The sequence below is a fragment of the Nilaparvata lugens genome, chromosome 3 (assembly GCF_014356525.2).
Source record: "Nilaparvata lugens isolate BPH chromosome 3, ASM1435652v1, whole genome shotgun sequence".
In the NCBI taxonomy this organism is placed as follows: Eukaryota; Metazoa; Arthropoda; class Insecta; order Hemiptera; family Delphacidae; genus Nilaparvata; species Nilaparvata lugens.
The window spans coordinates 75,962,648-75,981,634 of record NC_052506.1 but is presented as its reverse complement, the minus strand read 5'-3'; the positions used below and the strand labels follow the sequence as shown (position 1 = coordinate 75,981,634).

Sequence of the window (18,987 nt, the reverse complement as noted above, 5' to 3'; positions counted from 1 at the left end):
CTCCATTAAAGCTTCTTGACAAAATATATATATATATATATATTGTTTATTTTTATGTGTGGCGAAAAATAGCGTTCGCACCACGGGCAGAAATGTTTTTCCGGCTCTCAATCTTTTCTAGTCCTCGGCCTACGGCCTCGGACTTGAAAACCGATTTCGATTCGGAAAAATCTCATTTTCTGCTCTAGGTGCGAAATATACTATTTCCTGAGGAAGTGGATATGTAAAATGAAAATGTTATGGTGAATTATAAATGCTATAAATGAGAAGGTCCCTGAGAATAGCGTTAAGAGACTGAAACTTAGAGACTCACATTGAAAATGTAACCAAAAATCTGTATTGTGATATCAAATTAGAAAACCCTCATTTGAATCTGATGAGAATGGAATGAAAAATCAGCATAATACTATTCCTCAAGGAGGGATACTATAATGAAGTTTTAGTAATGAAGTTCTATAATGTATGTATAGTTCTATAAGTATAGTATGTTTGTATATATACTGTATGTTAAGTTCTATAATGTATAGTATGAAGTGAGAAGTTCTATAATGAAGTTATATAGAATAATGGCTACTCTTGTCCTCCTCTACGGAAGTGGAAGTGAGTAAGTAGTGAGTAACAACGAAACCACCTGAGAGTGGAGTGTAAGTGGCAGAGATGCTATTCCTCCGCGGAAGTAGTGGCTGCAATCGGGGAGATAATTTTAGAAATGAATATATCCTACCTGTAAGAGCTGGGAATATACAGTTTGAAAAATTACAGAATACCGGATTCAATGGAAGGAACGTTTAAAGAGAATGTCTGCAAAAAGGTTTCCCCTACAGGCATGATATTATAAACCGGAAGGCAGATCATTCGAAAAGCAACGTAAGAGATGGCAATAACTGATTCTTGTATTAAAATGATGTTATGTATAGAATATGAATTCATAAACTCAAACAATAAGGCTGTAAGTTGGAGCAGGCAATAGCCTAATCCTTGTATATAAAGTTGCAGACTTGCGACAGATTTGGTCATAGCTGCCACCGATATAAGTTCAAGTGCTGCCATGTTCTAACGACAAAACTGGATATTCATTCGGTCCTTGACAAAGGATACAAGAGATAATAGATGTTAAACCTCTCCAATTCACTTGAAAGTTATTCAATACCACCAGCTGAAAAGCTGGACAGGACCTACTGTAAGGCTTGAGGCGATTGTTTATGCAATGGGAAAAGTGGAGGCTAGACTGTTTGTTGAATGTGGAACATTGAAGATGGAAACTTAGATCCAGGGCTGGGGAATAGAGACAAAGGTCGCGCCTTTTTCCTCAACCCTCTTGCCTCAGCTCAGCTGAAAAACTGAATTCCATTAGAGGAAAAGTTGAGTTCGGAGTAAATATACAGCATATTCTTGTTGGCTCTATGGGCGACGATCCTCGTATAGTTTGAACCTCAATGTCCTTCGTGTGGAACCTATGTCAACAGAAAACAGCCCAGCAGTCTGCATCATCATTATTCGCTCTCAGCGAAATCGCGATGAATATTTCAACATATAGGTTTGCTGTTTCTCAAGGAGCAAGCAATACTCCTTCGTTTCTCAATATTTTTCTAGAAGGCTGTATGAAAAATGAATTGTAATCTATCTGAGTTTATCATGGTGACATGCAACGTTTCTGTATCTCATTTCTCTATTAATAATTCTCTAAATTTTTTGTAATTCCAAGAGAAATCTTTGGGATATACACATTACTTTTCATAATACTGTTCTTCTTCTTCTTCTTCTTCTTCTTCTTCTTCTTCTTCTCTTCTTCTTCTTCTCTTCTTCTTCTTCTTCTCTTCTTCTTCTTCTTCTTTTCTTCTTCTTCTTCTTCTTCTTCTTCTTTTCTTCTTCTTCTTTTCTTCTTCTTCTTCTTCTTCTTCTTCTCTTCTTCTTCTTCTTCTTCTTCTTCTTCTTCTTCTTCTTCTTCTTCCTTGCCCTCTTCCCATTATTTGGGGTCGGCTCTCCTAACACGCAGTCGCCAGATCCTGCGATCTTGGGTCGTCTCATTTACCAGGTCCAATTTCTCCATATTCTTATGGACTAGAGAAATTCACGTGAGGCGGGGTCTGCCTCTGCCCCTTGGCTGCGGCTCCATCTCGAGCACTTTTCTCGTCATGTGGTTAGGCGGGCGTCTGTTAACATGACCGTACCAGCGCAGTCTCCCCTCAATTATTTTTTCAGAAATTGGTGTCACTTTGAGACTGCCCCGGACATGAATGTTTTTGATTTGGTCCAGCATACTAACTCCCCCCGCCCATCTCAACATTCTCATTTCTGCCACATGGAGTTTATAATACTGTTCAAAATATATTTATGATTATGAGTATAAATATATCTCTATATATTCAAATATGTTAATTTATATTCATGCAGATCCGGCTCAATGGAAAGGAGCTGTCAAATTATTACATTAGAATATCATGATCATCATTTGACTTCCGCATTCTTTAAGACTGAAACTGATCATTATTTGCGTTCCACGAACGTGTAAGTTATCTCCATCGTGTATCTGCTATCTCCATCGAAAATAAGCATCACCCATACCTTCAGCTCTTCCGAACTTTCTGATGATTCTGCAACCAAACAGGCTGGAAAAATGAAATTTGAACACTTGAAACTTATATTACAAACAGGAGGGTCATCTAATTTGTTACTCCTGGGACCGCCAATTGTTCAATGCTGGTCTTGTATTTACTCTACACATTCTATTAGATATAAAGATAGGATAAGATAGATTGCAACATATTCATATTTGAAATAACAGTTAGCTCTTAAAATAGAATTGAAGAGTCACCGATAATTGACAAAAACGTGGCGTGTGATATTCGATGAATTGGAAATGTTCAAGTGGTTCAGAAGTGAATTCAATTCATTCATCTAGTATAACTCTAGAAACTACTCTGATATCTTAATTTTGAGATGGAGAAATTCTATTTGAAGCCTAGCCAACAAAGCATTTGTGTTTCAAATGCTTAATATGAATTCAAAAATGTTTTCGAACGATTATCTGAGAATTTAATAACTAGAGTAGTGATGCAGCGGCACTTGAATAATATATTTGTTCCATGGGCAGTATTCTACTACAAGAACTTGGCATCTAAGATTGGCGAATTATTGTCAAGGAGCATTACTCATGACATTTGACTATTTTTGTGAAGAGAACACTCGAATACTACTTAAATAAACTTGAAGCTCATCGTGATACGATAAAAAGAATTAGAATGTCACGCCTCTTGGCTCTAAACCAAGAACGCAAACTCACCAAGTTCAAATTTATAAACAATATCGAGTCGCATTGCAGAGGGTTATAACAGTTTGGTGACAAAACCCGTGCCATGCTCAATGCTGAATCTTCGGAAATTAAACAATCTTCATCATTCGAGGAGTACTGTGACTCCAATATCCGATAAACATGGTCCAGGAGTTTACTGATAGTTTGGAACATTTTCAATATTCTAAACACTAGGAACAGTTCCAAGTATGTCGAATTGGCATCTGCTTTAAAATTTTCAGCTATTCTCTTCACAGCATGTGCTCCATCATAAAGTGCTGTATATATTGCTAGAATGTTGCAGAGATGTATCATCCAAGTTGAACTTGATTCCAATTGGAAGTGACCTCAATACGCCTCAATAAATCCTTTCATCTATCCTCTTTGAATTGGGTTTATTCTCTTAGTATTATAGCATTGGTGATTGCAATAAACTATTGATTTTATATCTATCTATCTCTCTTCAATTTGATATTTCTCTCTAATTCCTGAAAAAAACACATGTGAACAACGTACTTTTTAGGTAGTTGTATCAACTTCAACATGAATCAATAGCCGATATTCAATATTTCCCAATATTAATACTATAAATTGAAATTCCTTTGTCATATTCCGCATACAATTTTTTTCTCCAATTCCCAGTATCACCAACCTCGGTCAAGACATTTGACCATGACCAAATCGCGTACACTTTACAAGGAGTGAATAAGAACATAATATGATTACGGTGGTAGAAGTGCACTCATTATTTTATACACACATAATATTATGATGCGTGCCCGGTTTGACCATGTACAAATGTTTTGACCGAGCTTGGTAAAACTAGGAACAAGACTCATAAACTGAAACTGTTCGGTCTTCAACTAGGATAATGACTATCATACATCGGTTAAATGGATAATGAAACATGCAAAAGAACCATGCTAATTATAAGAAGTTTAGAGTTGAGGCACTTTTGCATCATTAAGCATTGAAGATTTGAATAATGTTCTATGAACAAAATCATTTTTCAATAACTTAGCATACTTTAACAAATTTGATCTACAGAGTAGTTCAATGGTGCTCTTTTAATATCATGGCTTCATCAATGGAGATGAGGTAAAATACATTCCAAATTGGAGCTCACATGGAGAGTTTGGTTGTGTACTAAATTCGAACAATTCAGGCCGTGTTGAGAAACACACTTGTAGCGCAAAAAATAGACGAACATGGACTTCGGGTTTATGAGGAGAGTTTTGAACCGCTTTTAATTCCTAATTTCAAGCCCTAGACTGAATAAGTATATGTAACATATTTGTCCGAAACTGTCTAAGTTGAAAAACTAGTAGCTTCCCAAACAAAAATCTCTACACAGAGGTCCAAATGAAACTGGGTTCCATTCTTTTCTATCAATAAAATACTCTTAGAATACTCAAATAAGCAGAAGTTTTTCAAACAGATCACTCCCGTGTTATCGGATGGGCACGTTAAACTGTCGGTCCCGGCTGTAGTATGACAGTCATAAGGCCCATTGACGGCTTAAATTATATATCCAGGCGGTGGGACCTTCCCGCAAGGGACTCCCCACCAACAAAATCCATACGAATTTACTTTTTTAGAATAATTTTCTCCTCACATCTGTCATGAATAGCTGTGTTAATGATTGCTACTGAAAAACAGTAAGGCTAAATGAGTTAATATTTTAATATGGTCATTATAATGTTCACAATAAGACGAAGCTAGCACTTGTGAACATTATAATAATGATCGCATTATATGATATCAACTCATCTTGCAAACTCGGGTCACGTCGCGTCTCAATATGCGACTAGCCTAAAAATTTAAATTCTTCTCTCAAAAATGTTTTTATTTCACTTAATCTCATTTTCATCAATTTCAATATTCACTATTTTGTATCGTTGTATTGTTGTATTATTCTTCTTTCCCTATTCACTATTAGTTTTTCATTCCATTCAACCAATTCAATGAGTATTCGATGGGCAATTCAATGGTATCTAACATGATAACTTCATCAGACCCATCCTGACTCTTCACATTTTCATTATTGAACGTACTCTCATCAATTAAATGTCAAAATTATAAGATTACTTTCAGAAATATTACCGAATAAGAATCTTTCAGCCAAGGAAAAGGATGACTTCATCCTATTCTGAGCTCTCCAGATTCATTCAGAAGAGAATATTATCTCTTTCACCCCATCCACCAACTCCTTAATTGGTTTCAATTATTATCGCGAATGTTTCAAGAGTCTATCGACTCTTCACATTTTCTTCACAAACAAGAAAAGAGTCAATGAGCAGTGAGATGCAGATCTTCAATTAGTGTTTTGCTTGAGTGGATCACAATAATCAAAGGCTTCTTACGAGGAAATAACTTTCGAGAATTATTTGAATTCCTCTATTTGAGAAAAATGGCAGAAAAATTATTTCTCTCTAAAAACCCTTTTTGCAAAATAAGTGTGATTAAATACACCCTAGAGAGTTGAGGTTACTTCTCCATCGCACTATATCCGATCGCCCCAGGAGGTAGATAGTATAAGTAAATTTAGCCGAAATTATTCTCCATGGAATGTAGTACTTGCTAGTTCATGGATTGTTTGGAACTCTTTTATGTACGATTCTTGAATATTTGGGGAAGAAGGCTTCATGACAATCAGAATTTTCAAGAAAGTGAAGTTTTATAACAGCTTCAATATGGATGAATTCAAACTAACTCAATTGAAATCGTATTCAATTCATGTCGTTCCCCAGTGAAAGCTTTCAAGCAACCTTTTTGAAAGCTCCAGTAGAGCCTTATGATTGAATTGATCGCAATAAGAGGACGACAAAGACGCTATCTTCATAAATAATTCATTGTTGACTAGCAAGGGATTGAATCTGGGTCTCATCGATCAATTTCCAATAGAGTGGAAAGACATTAGATTGTTAAAATGTTGACGAGATGGAAAGATGACAAGAGTTCGATGATGAAAAGAGATTGCTGGCTGTTGGAAAGAGAAGATAGAGAGGTGAATAGCTCTTGTCGGTAGCTTGGGATCCGATAGAGGTGCTTCCTTCATAATTTGCAAATTGATGCCTGCTATGCTCAAGCCAAGAATGATGGGAGGCTGTACCATGATAATGACGTCATGCTTGAGGTAGGCATAGATGAAGGAAGAAGGTTTTGGTGTTGCGGTAGGGAGAATTAATTCCGTGCCACGAACGTTGCTTGAGTAGCGAGGCTTCAACGTCGGCGTTTTGTCTCACAAAGGCGCAGCCTCATTGGTGGGGATAGAAGGCTTGATTTCGAGAGTAGCTGGATTCCGCTTCTGGAGCTTTGTCATTACATTACAATTACATCCGAGTTTGATTAAATTTCAATTTAAATGCGAAAATTCTACTACTTATCTTATTTTCTTAACTTGATCATCCAATTCAACTGTGAACTGGAATATTTGAATATCCATGTTCTATATTTTAAAACACCTATGATTTTATCAGATATACTCAGAATTTATCATTGAAGGATAAGAAGCCTTCATTTTAAAACCCTACTGATATATAACTGTTGTAAATTAACTTTCTCAGTCGTAATGTTAACATATGTACCCTTTTCTCAGGAGCCCTTGGAGGTAGACGTCTTAAATTTTGTACAGTATTACTTAGCACTATAATGAATATTCAAGCGAGAGGTAATTTAAAAATAATTTTTAAATTCCATTTTATATGCCTTTTTGTAATTCAATACTGTGTTTCCGAGCAGTCATTCAGAAAAAATCATACTTGGTGAAAAAATGGTTGAAAACTGAAAAGCTTTCAGTTAATGCTAAATTATGTAAAAAGGTCATGTTATTCAGTGTTCAGAATATCAGGTTGATCGGTTGGATGGATCTATAGTAAAAGGTACATATGTTAACATTACGGCTTATGAAGTTATTTTTTGGTCTGCTCCTCTTCAACGTTTGACTAAACTCTCGTGATTTCTGTGAAGCACTACATGAAAATTGTTGAAACGCAATGCTTCTCAGACAAGTGCTTGGAAATAACTGGAAAATTACACTTCACCGAAATTGTAAGTTGCATAAGTTATAATAAGAGATAATCTGGACAAAAGTTGAAAGTACTTGCAGAGAAATGATAGCAGGGATCCTGGAAGCGAAGACTCTATGCTAGATGAATCAGAGAATGCTCTTCAGCTCTGAACAATTCATCAGCTTATAAAGGAACAATCACGGAAAATTCATATTATTACAAGTCCTTTACAGTGATGCTCATGAATATTAGTCAATATTTTCGAAATTAATGAGTCTTATGCATGTATTATTTGTCGCGTGTGAAGTTCACAGTCACTAGTTTGCAAAACATTTTGATAGCTTTTTCATAGAAAATTGAGTTTCAATGATTCATGATTCATAATTCTGTTCCATTGCAGGAATCTCACATTCATTTATGCGAACACTCGTTTATTGTTGTACAGTGTCTACTTATATGCTAGTCACATTAAATTTACATAAATTTTTATGTATTTAAATAATACATGCCTCATCAATAATACATACATACATGATCAAAAGAGGGTGATACCTGTATTATACCATAACCGCTCACTCAACACAGACATCAATTGTGTAGAAAAAACGTATAGAAAACTTGAAATTAGAGTACCTTAATTTTTTTTGAAAAGCAATACTTTCCTCACCTATGGTAATAGGGCATGAAAGTAAAAATGAATGAATGATCGTAATGAAATGAAAATAACGTGTGAAATTAGCAGTAAGAAAAAGCTTCATGAACATCAGTGTAGCTGGCCAGATTGAGTAATAAGAAGAAGGCAAACTTCAAAACACTAATCGAATACACGTTTGTTCCAAGTTTAGAGCATTGGAGAGAAATACTTAATAATATCATAGAAAAAAGATAGCATAAGGACATATATCCCATGGTATGAGGTATTTTTATATCCCAAATATCACTGTTAACCCAAGCCGATAGTCCAAGTAGTTACATATATTTCCGTGAAGCTATGTGACGCTGGTAGTCTCTCATACTGTGCCAGTCTTACTTACACTCTCACCCGGACAAAACAGTAGTCGACAATAATCGGCTTGAGTCAACAAAAAGTCTTGATATCGGCTTGATATTTGGAATATAAATGTGATTACTTGTAATGCTATCTTTTGTTCATGATATTATTAAGTATTTCTCTCCAATGCTCTAAACTTGGAACAAACGTGTATTTGTGAAAAATATGCTATTCAGTATTCTATGTGTTCTGAACTATGATGATAAATTGAGGGAATGACTTGTGACTTGACAGGACCTGGTGTACCCGGGACAGCAGGAGGGCCGCAACTGGCGCAGCATCATCTTCTCTCTGCTGGTGATCAGCCTGGTGATAGCGGGCATCGTGACGGCCATCTACACGCTGGGCTACGTGGACGAGCTGCTGTACTGGAGTGGCCGCCGCATGACTCTCGACGAGTTTGTGCAGGCGGACCTGTGCCCCGAGCGCCTGCCGCCCGCCTGGGTGTCGCACAACCACTTCGTCTTTCAGACTGACGACGGCGCCATCGCCGCCTACGATGTGCGATACAACAACGTCACGCAGCTCGTCTCCAATCATACGGTGGTGAGTAAACCTTTGTCAGGAACTATGAGGATAAATTGAGGGAATGATTTGTGATTTGGCAGGACCTGGTGTACCCGGGACAGCAGGAGGGCCGAAACTGAACTGAAACAGTTTAAGGGCCAGACCATATCAAGGGCCGGTTTCCTAGCTCGAGATTTAGCTAAGTTCTAGACTTTGAAGAGCTGGAGTCAGAAAATTGGCTTTCCGAAACGGGGCATAGTCGCAGTCATAGTCATAGTAACGTTTAAATTAAATTTTGAAAACTATAAAATTGGACACAAAATAAAATAAAAAGAAAATAGTGTAAAGTTTCAGCTATTTTTAATTATTTAGGAATGTTTTATCCCGTCAAGGAAAAACGTTTCCAATTATGGAAATGAGAAATTAATGATTGTCATAAAGACTGCGACTACGCCCCGTTTCGGAAAGTCAATTTTTTGACTCCAGCTGTTTGAAGTATAGAACTTAGCTAAATCACGAGCTCGGAAACCGGCCCTAGGAGTATTTACAAGCGTTTTTAGTCGGCTGGGCAGGCAGCTCTCTGTTTTCAAACCCTGATTGGGTTGACGCTTGAAAAAACGCCTGAAATAACATTTGAGAGAACGCTTCATGGGGTCTGGCCCTAATGTGGGCTCCCATATAGCAGTATCGGAGTCAGTGGCTGGCTGGCTGGTACAGTGATAATATAATGCTTATGAGTTTTAATGCGACTTTTCTCAATCAGTTCTGCCGAGCGAGTATGAATAGTCCCATTAGAGCCTATATGAATAATATTCTCACTATACAAGGCACGTTACTGATACTGTGTTACTGGATTTCTGAATACTGTGCTACTGTAAACAATCTTTTGTTGTTTTTCTGCATTAATGTATGGAGTGTGGTCGGGAGAGCAACTGAGCAAGTATTCCTTCCTTCAACATTATTCGTAACTATTTATGTCAGTATCTAGTTGAGTTTTTTCTGACTTGAGATTTTCGCACACACTGCGAAAGCAGAGGGAAAATTTTTAACTAAGGCATAGAGGGAGAATTTTTAAGTACGGTATTATTTAAAGAAATAGTATAAGAAATGGTTGAAATTGTCCAGCTGCTGCCATGCGTTATGCACCTGTGTGCTCAAGGCTTCAACTGCTAACAAAATAGCTTAAACACATGAATATCAGCTTTATATACTTTACATCATTGTGAACATTCAGTCGAACAGGACCAATAATTAAACTTCATAAAAATATAAAAATGAAGAGTAAGCTACCATTCGCACTACAGTGTGTCTCAACTAGGAGAGAACGCATAAAAGGCTGTCATGGCCAAAAAAGTTAGATTTTATTATATCCAAGAAACTTGAGATGTCTCATATAAAGACAGACAGATAAGTCAGAATAGTCAAAATATTTACAATACAGTGAAAAACTAGTAGAATTAAATTGGTTAATCATCAGTCTTATTTCTCTTATATTTATTGCCAGAAGAATGTATTTCCAGTAAATTGGAACATGGAAATGAGTTTCCTTATTGCTGAACGCCTCATATGTACAGAAATCTGTTTTCTTCATAAGTGACACTTCAAGTAAATTTGCTCAAGTCGCTCAACTTCCTGCTTCTATCATGGAATAATTTGAGTGGAACTCAGCGGAACTTATGATTGCAACAATGCATTTGTCAATAAATATTCTCATATTTCAATTCAGGATTTTGGGGCATTGATCTGCAATAATCATGGAAGTTTAATAACTATTGATAGTATTTACATAATTATTTTCTCAAATCTCAGTAAGTCTCTGAATTATTTGGAAATGATGTTGCAGTTTGAATTATTACAATGGATTGGTGTCTCACCATGACGAGATACACCATGTTATCTACATCAAGTAAATCGTTACATCTTACATCTATCAATGAGACGCTGCAATGCACTGATAATGTTTGTATGGATTGAATAAAGTTGCTAATGAAAGGAAATTTTAAGAGTATCATCTTTCTGTTAGAAGAGTAATTTTCTTAATGTTTGTATGGATTGAATAAAGTTGCTAATGAAAGGAAATTTTAAGAGTATCATCTTTCTGTTAGAAGAGTAATTTTCTTGATTTTAAGATAGATGAGGAGTTACAAGTAGACTAGATTAGGGTGATTGATTGTCTTAATTAGAGTTATTATAAGATATGATTTATATTTTCTACGTACGTTATAGATGTTTTAGCTTAGGATCCCTTCGGCAAGGATCTAGAATCTATACTATAGAATGATAGCTCTAGTATAATAATGTTAAAAATCTATAGAATATTAATGTCTTGATAGACTTATTTTTATCAATTTTTAGACTAGAACATGATTTTCAAGGATTGGAAGTCTATTTATCTCTTTCTGCATTCTTAGCTTTTATTAGCATCATAACAAGACTTCTTTTTTTCAGTAGTTTCATTCCAATATGTACTTATTTTTCGTGTATGAATCATAATATATCAGATTATCAACCGAAAGCGTAATTTTTCAATCAGTATACATGTTTCATTCGGAACAAATCAAAATGTTTTTATTCAAGTCATACAATTTAGGGTCCCGCCACTTACCACTAGATTCTCAGTAGGTTCCCAAAGTAAACAATAAAGAAACAAATGAACAAATTTATCCGAAAAATATGAATAGGAAGTTTTTAACTTAATCGTGCCCATTGATCCCAAATGAAAACTAGTTATTATTGTTGATGTAATACAAATAATAATAATTTAAAAGTGAATTGAAGAATATGTTTTATATGCATTACTGCAGATATCCATTACACCCCAGCACTATTTTCTAAATTTTTTATGAGTACACAATAATATATCAAGATTTAAAAATTTAAAAGAGGAAATTTTAGACGATACAAGAAAAACACGTATGAATAATGATTTCATATACCAAGGAAAATGAGGATGGATAATACGAGGTTTGGAACAGTCGGAAATGTCTAAACCCTAAAAGAGAGAAGAAGATTTCATATAAATTTATATATTTCATATATTCATTATACGTCTCTGAATGTAACTCTCATTCAATTTCACTCATAGAGAGTATTTCCAATCGAGATAAAGATAAGTTCACTTAGTCCTCTAGATTTTAGAACCTACCGTTGTCGAGCTACTTCTATTGCATTGATATGGATATTTGAATGAATTTTCGATTGAAACTGAAATTTGTTTCAAATGGTGATCTAGCAGAAGATATTTTACTGTTATGGTAATGGTAACTCCAATCCCCCTATAGTGACTATAAATACACTGCTTATAGTGTCTCCAGTTTCCCCCAACTATAATCCATTCAACAGGTAGTGTAGATTCCACGTTTTATAATCCAGTTACTTTTGAACGGATAGAGAAAGCATGTTATAGATGTTTTTATGCAGTTCACAGTTGGTAGAACTTTTGAATTGCGACAGGATGAGTCACGTTTTGGGCCATTTGTAATATTTTGAATTGGATATGGAAGCGCACCACATATTTCTATGCGGCATTGTTGGCGGAAAAGGGCGCCTTGCCAAAAGCATAATATCGGTCCCTAGTGAGCATCCCATTGTTACACTGCTAACCACAAACAAGCCCACTTTCAAAAGAGGCTGTCTCTATTAGCCAGCTCTTTGTTCTCATTCTTTAAACTTGAAAAAGCGCCGCATCTCACTGGGCTTCCATTTAGCAAAAAGCACACTGTTCATTTGCTGGGATGCCTCTCCATGATGCCACTCTAATCGAATCGACTGGATTGAGCGACTAATTGAGCGTTCAAATCTCAAAAGATTTGTTTCAGAACCGTCTGGTCGTTAAATGAGCTGCTCCAAATATCTACTTTCTTGAACAAACATCAAGATATTTAAATTCCAGTTGAATCATACTGTATTATAATAATATAATAGTGAGAGATGTTCTTATACTATTTTTGTTGAAATTGTAGACTAGCTTTACACGAACCAGGAAAACTAGCACCTGACAGCAAACGAGATTATTTTCTGTTACAGACGCTATTTTCCAACCTATTTGTCAAAGCAAGTGGATGCTATTAAATTGTACAAGAATATATTATAATTCATAATTAGAATGTCAACCCTTTATTTGAAACAAATGGATGAACATTTATCTATTGGAGAACCCCAAATTCTATTTTTCTTAGTACAGTATAACTTTATTGTGGGAATAAATTAATATGCTTAGTAGAGTCAGAAGAGAAATAGTTTTGGTTTGCCTGTTTTTTCTTTCCTGATTATTTACATGTTGAATGCATGAACCAACAAATTAACTCCAACATATATAGAATCCTATAGAGTTGAGAAAATTATTAGTGTTTGTGTTGATATGAATGTATTGATTTCAATCTAACGTATTTGAAACTATGAATCAATATAAAGTCTTTTAGATTCCAGTAAGTGAAGAATTTTTCTTATATATTTTTTTAGAAATTAAATATTGCATACTCATATTTTGATTCATTGAATCTTATACGTGAATACACAACATTCTCGAGTCCAAATAGAGAATCTCCAGTCAACAATAATTTGGGCTTTTGCAAGGAAAATTTATATCCACAAAAAGATTTAGTTACTCAAGCAATTCCCCCCTTTAACATTCTCGAGTCCAAATAGAGAATCTCCAGTCAACAATAATTTGGGCTTTTGCAAGGAAAATTTATATCCACAAAAAGATTTAGTTACTCAAGCAATTCCCCCTTTAACGTTTCCAGTTCCAATCAAATATATTAGCTGAACAAGATATTTTATTCACTTGATTACAAGAATCCAACTCAATATAATTCTTCATCGAAGAGGAATGATACAGCATGGAATAATTATTATTGATCGTAATACATTTGAGGAAGACATTGAAGTTGTGACACAATTTTGTTCCAGAGGCAGTTGAGTGTAAAATGGTTCCATTGTTCAAGTGATCTACGCTTCATTCTTCTACGACATAATGTCAAGCAAGTGAGTGATTATCAAATTATATTGAACTCGATTATCAACAATAATTTATCCAAAAAACATTGTTCATGATGATTTAGCCATCATTTGGCTTTAAGAAATTATTCAGTTGATCCTTTGAATATTTCCTACTTGAATACTTTAGTTCCAATTCAGCAGATAGTTTTATTATTTGGCCAGGGTAATGTGAATATTTTTTTAATCCATTATTCTTATTAATTTATGAGAATTTTCTTTTTTTATGTTCTGTATTTTTTGTATGTAATTTGATTTGTAATATTGTTTTTGCAAAATAAAACTGATTTGGTTGATTTTTAATGTAAAGTGTTCATGTTATGCCCTGAAATAATTTTGCACTTTATAATGGAATAATTTTATTTTACATAAAATTCGAATATCACTGTCACTGAGAATCCAAAGATTATTTATTCACATTGTCGCTAAGTTTTACATTTTTTTGTTGTTCATAATCTTTATTCAAGTCTTCTAGATGACAGGAATTGATGAATGTATTGTGTGAATTCTTGCTCAAGTTATCAACGTCATTGATAAGACACATTTTCTATTCACAGGTATTCCGAAACTCTTTCACCGCTCATTACACCATTTATGATGTTACAAATGAGTAAGTATTGGTATTATACATTGAGCCTAGCCGCCTAGAGCCTAGTGTAGTGTATAAGCTGTGAAATGATTATTGGAAATTCAACCTCATATGACAATATTCAATGTGAATATTGCATTTTGCGTCTTGGATTCATTGAGGAGGAAACCATTTGCTTTGAACCATGAATTAGCCTTGTCTTATTGGAGCTGCAGGTCACATACAAAATACAAACATTCCATTCAACTGAAATTCAACAGCTAATATTTTTAGCTTTGTTCGGTCAATCAAATTTATACAAACGATTACTTTCAAACCCCGATTTTCAAAAGCAAACTAAAAGTTTAATGAAAATGCTCTTTTTCTTGAATCTTACTCTCTAGTTTATTGTTTGTTGAATTTGTATTTATATTTCTCAGATGAGAGAGAATTTATGGAATGGAGTTTAACTTATCAATAATTGAAAGAGTTTAATTTACTCAAAGTCCCACCATTGGAGGATTAATGCCTATGGGGCGAATAATTGAATATGCACAAAAACTGAGTTTTCAAAATATCAGACATAAGTGCCTCAATCATTCATTGATATCAACTTCTCATACCTCTTTCACTTAATTTCTCATTTGATTCACGAAATTTCACTTCCACTCAAAAATTCCAGCTTGGAGCCACAGCTACCCATGTAGCCTCATTCCGTCTATTGTATAGAAAAATGAATGACAAGATCCGAAGAAATCGAATAAAAGATATTATTATTAATTACTAATAATTGCTAAACTGATAAATACCTGTTTAAAATAATGGAATATGGAAGATTTCCAACGTTTTAGTAAGGCAATGTGGTTGTTGGTTTGCATTGCAGCCACCATATTCCAGTGCGACTGAGCGACTCGCCGAAGGTGCAGCAGACGCAGCTGCAGCTGGCGCGCTGGTGCGGCAACACAACGTCGCTGGTCATGGTCTTCGAGAACGACATCTATGTGCGCTTCTCACCGATGAGTGCCGTCGACCACCGCCTCACCTGGGACGGCCACGCCGGCCTTGTCTACAACGGCATTCCCGACTGGTTGTACCAAGGTTTGTTCTATCAAACAACCTCTATAGACTTCATCCACTCTTAATTTTTGTACCAATCACTGAAATGATCGTAAATTATTTTTAAAAATTCATGTAAATCATTTTATTGGGCAGCGAATCTTGTGCTATTTTTCTACAAAGGTGTGTCCCATCACAGATTAAAGAGAGCTCATATCTAGAAAACTATGAGAGATATGGAAAAATGTTACGAATGAAACGTGTAGACTAACTTTTAAGCTTTAATTCTGTATTTCAATAAAATTTCCGAAACACGCATATTGTTCGTGATGTGTGAAAAAAACAAAATATGGTACTTTTAAACCACCCCCACCCCCTTAGCACAGAGGGTAGGAGTGAGGACTTTTGATATGTTCACCCCCTACTGTGTTCCAAACTTTTCCTTCTCTAATCTATCGCTGACTGGACTAAGAAGTGTGTCTTTCTTCAGTGGTTCTACCAAACAACCTGGAAAGACTTCATTAATTTTCAATTGTTTGTTCTTATCACTGGAATGATTTGGAGAAAAAAGAGTCAAACCTTGTGCTATTAGGATACCTGAGTCCGGAATAGATGAGGTCTCCACTTTTACACATTTCAACGCAATTTTCGGTCTAAAAATGTTCACAAAAAATCAGATTGTGATAAAATTAGATCAGAAATAGGAAATGTAAATGAGACACCACAACATCGTCATAATTATTGAAAATTTTGAGCTAATGTGAAAATTTGAGCCGGTAAATAATCATCCATCATCTTTTAATATTATAATATTAATCAATTAGTCAATTAATCAGAGTGGAATAAGACGCATGAAGAGATTGAATTTAGATTTATGAATTCTACAATGGAATGCATTCTTTGATCGATATTTAATTGTAGTGGAAAACATGATACATCAAGTATAGATATCCAGTAAGAAATACTTTCATCAAGTATAAACATCAAGTAACATCCAGAAAAACGCTTTAGAATGTTTTAAAAGTCTATAACTTACTGTTTGACTCAATGAGTCAGTAATTTTCCACAAAATATTCAATCTTCACTAACAGTCTATTTGCGAAGAAATCATTTATACAAACTGGGATAATTTATTTGTATCAACTGGATTATATATTCCTATGCAAATAAAAACCTACAAGTGATTTTTATGGGCAATCTATTTAGAAGGCTATCTTGCTGGATTGAATATGAGTAGCTCCCTTCAGAACATGACAAATATGTGGCAGTAAATAAGAGGTACAGTTCATTCAACAGGTGGAAAGGTCTCAGTGGTCCATTCCTCCCCCTCCTCCTCATGTGACATCGTCACTCTTCGCTCAATGGCTTGACAAAATTGCAACCCCTCTGGGAAACGTTAGTCCCCTATAATATCCAGCTGTCAGCCTGTTACATTGAGATTTGTATGAACTTTTCAGAACTCTATGAAACCTCATTTTGGAACTCGTGTCGTCAGAAAACAACTAAAAACTGGAAATATTATAACAGTTATGATGCTGATGGAGAGGAATATTCATCATATCTCAAATTTTCTTCTTGTTGAAGTTCTTATGAATGAGTTAATGTATTCAACATTGAAATTGATGAGAAATTTGCTACATTGAAATATTATAGTGATTATAGATGTTTTTACATCCACATCATGCAATACCAAAGACGCATCAGGATATTGTGAGATTCACATTTAGTCAGCATTTCCTATGAATAATGTAACTACTTGCCGTTGATGAATTTTGACAATTCAAAGAGAATCCCACTACAGATTGGTCAAAGGAGGGCATTGTATTCATTTGGAAGTAGTTCGAAGAAACTTGATGCTTTCCACAAAGAAATGCTCTAGAATTCTCACAACATGATGCATAGTAAAGATTCATACTCTAAACTGTAACATTTTGGATAGTCAACCGAATATGAATCTACACTTACTTGATACCTACTGGGTGGTCTTTGTAGCCTTGAAGAAGATGAAAATATGATGACATCAATCTGATTTAGTTTTTTCGTGAATACGAGTGTGTATATTATATTATATTATTTTATTATATTATTATTTTTGGTCTATAGAAGAATTAGATATTTATTTTACAAATTAATACTATCAAGTAAATAAAATTATAAATACTGTAAGAATAATTTAGAAATGGTATATCATTAGTTAAATGGTATTTCTAGTTAAATCAATTCTGCAGTATGGCATAGCTGTTTGGGTTGGATTTTTCAACTGTCATATTGAGGAATTATTCGTAGCCAAAAAACTAATAATTAAGATTATCCTAAACAGAACTAGATTGTACCCTAATGAGATGGTTTTAAGTGACTTTAAAGTAATGACAATACGACAATTATACTGTATAATAAAATCGTAATTGATTACTTGATAAAATATAAATCCCTTTTTCCTCGCACTTTAAATTCAATTGTAAATAATTATCATTTAAGGCCCACTGTAGATATGTCACATAATCACACCAATATTGAATGTTCTAGGAAACAGTTGATCTATATAGGCACTAAAATAATAAACCTTAATCCGGACCACTTCCTCATAGACTAAAAGATTAGTAGTAAAACTAAACTAGAAATAAAAACCTGGACACACACAGTAACTTTTTCTCCCATATCGACGTATGAATCTCGAGATTTCTGCTCTAACCACTGTTTGCAAGGCCAATTCTTTTAGATACATTTGTTGAAAGTGGACTCGCTTACAATTTTCGCACATTTTTTCACTTTTTTCCTACTTTCTTCTCCAATACTTCCCTTTTCTTTTCCTCTTCCTTACTTTCTACCCTTCTTTCCTTACTTTTATACCCTCTACCTGCCTATGGGAAACCATAATTGGCTAGGTATTTTTCCTCATTTCTCTCTTTTCAGCACACCCCGCCATGAAGCCTTTGTATTTCATTCGAAATTTATTTTTGATTGTGTATTGTATTTTCATGTATATTGTATTGTTTTGGTTGACATAAAAATTGATTGATCGATTGATTGATAAATATTTCATGATTTATCATGAAATGATGATTATTTTTGTTCTGATAACATCTGATTTAGTGTTTTCGTGATTACGAGTGTGCTTTTACTTTCCTTGCCCTATTACCATAGTTAAGGAAAGTATTGCTTTCCGAAAAAAAATTGATTGAAATAAAAATTGATTGATCGATTGATTGATAAATATTTCATGATTTATCATGAAATGATGATTATTTTTGTTCTGATAACATCTGATTTAGTGTTTTCGTGATTACGAGTGAGCTTTTACTTTCCTTGCCCTATTACCATAGTTAAGGAAAGTATTGCTTTCCGAAAAAAATTAAGGTACCCCAATTTCTAAATTTCTATACGTTTCAAGGTCCCCTGAGTTCAAAAAATTGGTTTTTGGGTAATGGTCTGTATGTGTATGTGTGTGTGTGTGTGTGTGTGTGTGTGTGTGTGTGTGTGTGTGTGTGTGTGTGTGTGTGTGTGT

General features: G+C 34.7%; 1 protein-coding gene across 7 annotated transcripts in view; it reads left to right on the top strand.

The window, feature by feature from the left end:
- The window catches only part of LOC111044518 (inactive dipeptidyl peptidase 10), a 79,495-nt gene that overhangs the window by 47,977 nt on the left and 12,531 nt on the right, over positions 1-18,987 (top strand). For 6 of the 7 annotated variants that reach the window (XM_039424613.1, XM_039424610.1, XM_039424611.1 and 3 more), the window contains 4 exons: positions 8,588-8,899; positions 13,772-13,846; positions 14,416-14,468; positions 15,310-15,524. In XM_039424613.1, the coding sequence (XP_039280547.1) occupies positions 8,588-8,899; positions 13,772-13,846; positions 14,416-14,468; positions 15,310-15,524 (655 nt within the window). Of the gene's footprint in view, positions 1-8,587; positions 8,900-13,771; positions 13,847-14,415; positions 14,469-15,309; positions 15,525-18,987 lie in introns of those variants that run through there. The other variant, XM_039424614.1, reaches the window with a different exon arrangement.